The 5,040-nt window shown below is 31.0% G+C and overlaps 1 protein-coding gene across 1 annotated transcript; it reads left to right on the top strand.

Moving 5' to 3' along the window:
- The first annotated feature begins 446 nt into the window (after nucleotides 1-446).
- LOC108472685 (uncharacterized) lies at nucleotides 447-2,878 on the top strand. Its single transcript, XM_017774236.2, has 2 exons — nucleotides 447-1,460; nucleotides 2,057-2,878. Exons 1-2 carry the CDS (start codon nucleotides 1,114-1,116, stop codon nucleotides 2,085-2,087), a joined length of 378 nt encoding a protein of 125 aa, XP_017629725.1. The 5' UTR covers nucleotides 447-1,113; the 3' UTR covers nucleotides 2,088-2,878.
- Nucleotides 2,879-5,040: the final 2,162 nt, after the last annotated feature.

Raw genomic sequence — 5,040 nt, 5'->3', positions numbered from 1 at the left:
TCAACTTCTAAACTTTTTATAACTTCGTCCCTATTATCAAATATTCAGATAATTAGATATTACTTTATCCCTAAACATTAACCCTTAAAACAATTGATTAGTGCATACTTTTCTTAGATTTCGCTGACTGCTGCTACTATATACTTTATTATTTTCTGCCGCATGTGACGTGAAATAGGTTCATTAAAAAGTAATTTTTATTTTTAATAGTCAATAATTGGTTGACGTGGTAAATAGGACTCACGCCAATCTCTTTAATTCCATCCATTTTACTATTTATTATTTACGTACATGATAAACAAAATATCATATTTATAATTAATAAAAATTTTCAAGTTATTTTATAAAAAACCCGCTCATTGAGAATTAAATTCCAGCCGACACCTTTTTATAATCAAATACGACAATATCCAGTTCTGCCATTCGTAATATAATATCTCTATTTCCCCTCAAATCGTTGTCCTCCACGTACGTGTTCTGTCACTGAATACTCGTGACAAGCAGTGATTTAATCAACACTCTGATCTACAAGTACCACACAAAATAAAATAGGAGATGAAACCCAGTTATTCCAAAGATGAAATTTCAAGGAAGATCAAATACACTACGCGTTTGAAGCTTTCATAGATGTTTGCCACCTTTTTCCAGCATCACTCACTCAGCCAAAAACAGTTCACAAAATCACCTTGTTAATTACTTCGAACCGTCAGCCTGAAAATGTCGTCCACGGAAGAAGGAGGCGGCACCGTCGGTGCAGTTTCCACTGATCAAACAATCAACAAGGACAGAAACAACAATCCCCGAGAGACGATCATTCAAATACCGGGTACGGACTCCACTTGCAGCAATAGCTAATTATGGAATCTCCTGTCATTATACGAAGCTTTCGACAGCGACCTTCTCGACCCCAAAGCCAAACCCTTGATACAAAGAGTCCCATCAACCCTTTTCCGTCACGAAGAATTCCGGAAATATTTCAAGCCGAAAGTGATCTCAATCGGCCCACTCCACCACGATGATTCCACCTTCCGTGAGTCCGAGGAGCTCAAGCTCAAATTAGCAGCACATTTCATCAAAAAAATTGGCGTCGATAAGTATACCCTGTACAACAACATGAAGGCAGAGATGGATGACTTGAAGAAATGCTATGATCCAAAGGAACTAGAGAAGTATAGCAATGATAACAAGAAACTGGCTCGGATGTTCTTCGTTGACGGCTGCGCAATTTTACAAGCAGTTTACATGCGTTACCGCGGTAATGATGATGATGATGATGATGATGGTAAATTGTTTATTAAAAACGATATGCTGACATTTGTGTACTCGGATCTGTTCTTGTTGGAAAACCAATTACCTTTTCGTGTTCTTGAATTGCTTACAAGCTCGGGGGATGGCAAAAAGTTCATGAAAGCAATCCAAAGGTTCATCGACGATACTCTTATAAACCCAGGAGAGGACAGGTAATTTAGGGAATTAAATAAAGAATCATTTTTGTGGAGTTTATAAATGTTACAAGGTTTTTATATCTAGATGGGTGATGGAATCTATTTGACTCGGTTGATTAGTTCATTTAGTTTAACTTGATTAACAAGTATAGTCTGATCCTTAAATTTTCTTTTTCAAGTATTAATTTATAATTTTATTTTTTTAAATTAAACAATTTTTTTAATTCGAAGGTTTATTATAATTTAATAATTTTTAAAAAGATTAAAATGTAAATTTTTATTTCTTGGGAACGACCCCTGCCTGTCGGTTTGCATTTATCCTGTTGAGTGTACATTTTTAGAAATAAAAAATTATGATTTCAAATCCAAACTTTATTTTAGTTAATATTGTTTGAATGGGTTTGAATTGAAAATTAACTAAGACATTAATTCGGAGAAAACTGTTAAACCAGCCGATTTAAAAATATTTATGAATAGGGTAAAAAATTTAATTAAACTAATTGATATTTTTAATAATTTATTTAATTAAATCAAATAAATTGAGATTTATAAATCAATAACTTAATCGTTGGATTATCTATTTTGAAAATCTAAATTTTAGCTTCACACAGATTTTGGCGTGGTGAATGGTTGTGGAAGTAGCAAAAAGAAGAAGAGCTAAAGAAGCAAAAAGAAGAAGAGTGAATTCACTTATTGAATCTACTACGAGTAAGACTCTTTTTCAGAAAAGCAGCACCACGACGGAGGGGTGATAGCTATAAGTGTGGTTTATCGTGTTCCCTTGAAAACAAATACAGAAACGAAGCAAGACCAAAATATTACCATTCACACACCATTGGTAACGTAAAAGAGCTTAAAAAGGCTGGCATATGGTTAAAAGCAAGCGAAACAAGTTGTTTAACCGACATCAGTTTCAACCGTATCTTCTTCTTCGGAAAATTATATTTACCGCCGATCACCGTCGATGATTCAACCATGAACTTAATAGCTTGCGAAATGTGTCTGGATTTCGACAACGATTTCACCGTCACTTCATATATGTGTTTCCTTGATTTATTGATCGATGAAGCCGAAGATGTTAAAGAAATGAGAGATGCCGGCGTACTATACAACAGATTGGGGAGTGAAGAAGAAGTGGCTAAGCTTTTCAATAAGATGAACACTGATTTGGTTCCAAGTCCGATGATTTACAGTGGGGTTAAACAGAAAATACGTAATCATTGTAAGAATATGTGGATTAATCATGCAGCTCAATGGTATCATACTTATTTTAGGATTCCTTGGTCGTTTTGGGCATTTTTGGCTGCCATTGCTCAACTTCTTTTTAGTGCTTTGCAGACATATTATACCATGCATCAACGAAAGTAAGTGTTGTTTACTTGTCTTTTTGTAAACTCTTGTTATTTATGTGAATTTTGTAACTTCTGGATTTTCGATTAATCTATTTAATTTGTTTAGGAGAATTTAAAAAAAAAAAATCCATCCCGATCCGAAGCCAGGTAAGTTGCATCCCTATTGTCTTCTTAAACAATTTTTGGATTATTTGTTAAATAATTTTTTTCTACTTAAAATATTAAAGTTTCAACTTTAACTAGTTAAAGTTTAAAGTTGGTAAAAGAAATAGTATATATATATATATATATTAATGTAATTTATATACCAGTTAGTGCATAATGTTTTGGTTGGTGCAATTGACACGGATTAGAATTTCTACTAGTGTAGAAATAAGGGTGAAGCCAGAAATTTTTTTGAGGTATCAGAATTAATTTATAAATTTTGATAAGAGTTAAAATACAATTTAACCATTGTATTAACTAATATCTTTATAATTTTAAAAAACTAAATTAAAACCTTGTTATTTTTAGGAGGGAAAAATACAATTTTACCATTATAATTTATAATTTTATACATTTAAAGCGTAAAAAAAAATTTCAATTTTAGAGGAGTCAAGGCTCCTATTTGCCCCTTCCTTCCGTCTTTGTGTTTATCGTTTCGATTTATTATTGAAACAATGTGTATTAATCAAAATAATTGGAATCTATGCAAAATCGACTATATTAATTTTATCTCATTACAAAAAAAGGGTGTGTTGGAGCAACCAATGGAACAAAATCCTTTGATAAAGTCATTAGAGTGGCTCCTATTAGAGAGAAAAAAAAAAGTAAGACTAATGATGGTATCACAAAATTAATTAAAAATACAACAAAGGCAATTGCACTTATCGATAAATAGTATAGCTATGGTGAGTAAATTATCATATCCACGAGGACTAAAATTACTAGTAATTACTGTTTTCCTATTATTTAACCGACAAATTGGAGTGATTGGTTTAAACTAAAATTTACTAAATTAATTAACTAAAAAACTCAACAAAGAATAAACCAAGAATACGATTGAATAATAATTAAGAAGCGAACAATACCCAGGAAAGAATTGACCTAGACTTCATCTATCATTATGAATCTAAATTAAAAGATTTATTCACTTGGTATCTTGATCCGTAAAAATCCCTAAATTATGTTAATATCATTTTCGAGGCTAAGAGCAACTGACTCTAGGTTAATTAATTGAAAAAAAATTTCTAATTAAAACCCCTATTATTGTATTAACCCAATCTATGGATTCTCCTATTAGATTTGACTCTAATCTGATAGATTTATGTAGTCCTATTTCTAAGATTGCATGCAACTCCACTCAATTATGCTAGATTTACTCTTAAACAGGGATTTTTCCCTCTCGATTTAAGCGCATTAAACATGAATTAATATTCAGAAAATATTAAAATAAGAGATAAACGAGAATAAGATTCAAGTATTTATCGTATAAAATAGAAATCAAATAATATAATTTATCATAGGGTTCATCACTCCTAAGTATCTAGATTTCTATGAATCAAGAAAATGTACTATATATATATATATATATATATATATATATATATATATATATATATATATTGTCTTTAAATGCAATTGGACAGTGCAGTGCAAAAGAGCAGTAGGGCAGAGAAAATGAATGTAATGGGTAGTGAAAATGGAAGAAAAGAAGTAGTCCCCTCCCCGTGCATTGACAAATGAAATCAACCATGCCAAGTAAGACCAAACAATTTGGACATTATACCATTTACATGATAGGCGTATGGTAATATATATATATATATATATATATATATATGGTAAAATAATGTGAAAATGGAAGAAAGTATTATGGAAGTCTCTGTATTAAGAGTTGGATTGTATTTTATTTCTTTTTTTAATAAATGAGTAAATTAGTCATTGTATGTTAGATCAAAAAGTAAATTGGTCATTTCTGTTAAAACCTTCATCTATTTGTAATGTTAAAAACTAATGTGGGTAACGAAAAAAACCAAACAATGACACATTGTGTGCCACATGTACCTTATGTTGACATGCATTGATAGCAAGATAAATTCGTATATTTAATATATTTATTTTTGGATAATTATCAAATAAAATGATATTAAATTTGGATTTTTTTATAGGAATGAAGTTGGTGTGCTGAATTCAAACTCTTACAAAAAAGGGCTAAATTGGAACAAAAAGCAAAGAGGAGAGCTTGATTGAAAGATTGAAGA

This window comes from Gossypium arboreum, chromosome 11 (genome assembly GCF_025698485.1).
Source record: "Gossypium arboreum isolate Shixiya-1 chromosome 11, ASM2569848v2, whole genome shotgun sequence".
Taxonomy (NCBI): domain Eukaryota; kingdom Viridiplantae; phylum Streptophyta; class Magnoliopsida; order Malvales; family Malvaceae; genus Gossypium; species Gossypium arboreum.
The sequence above is the reverse complement of the archived record's forward strand: the minus strand, read 5'-3'. Positions and strand labels throughout refer to the sequence as shown.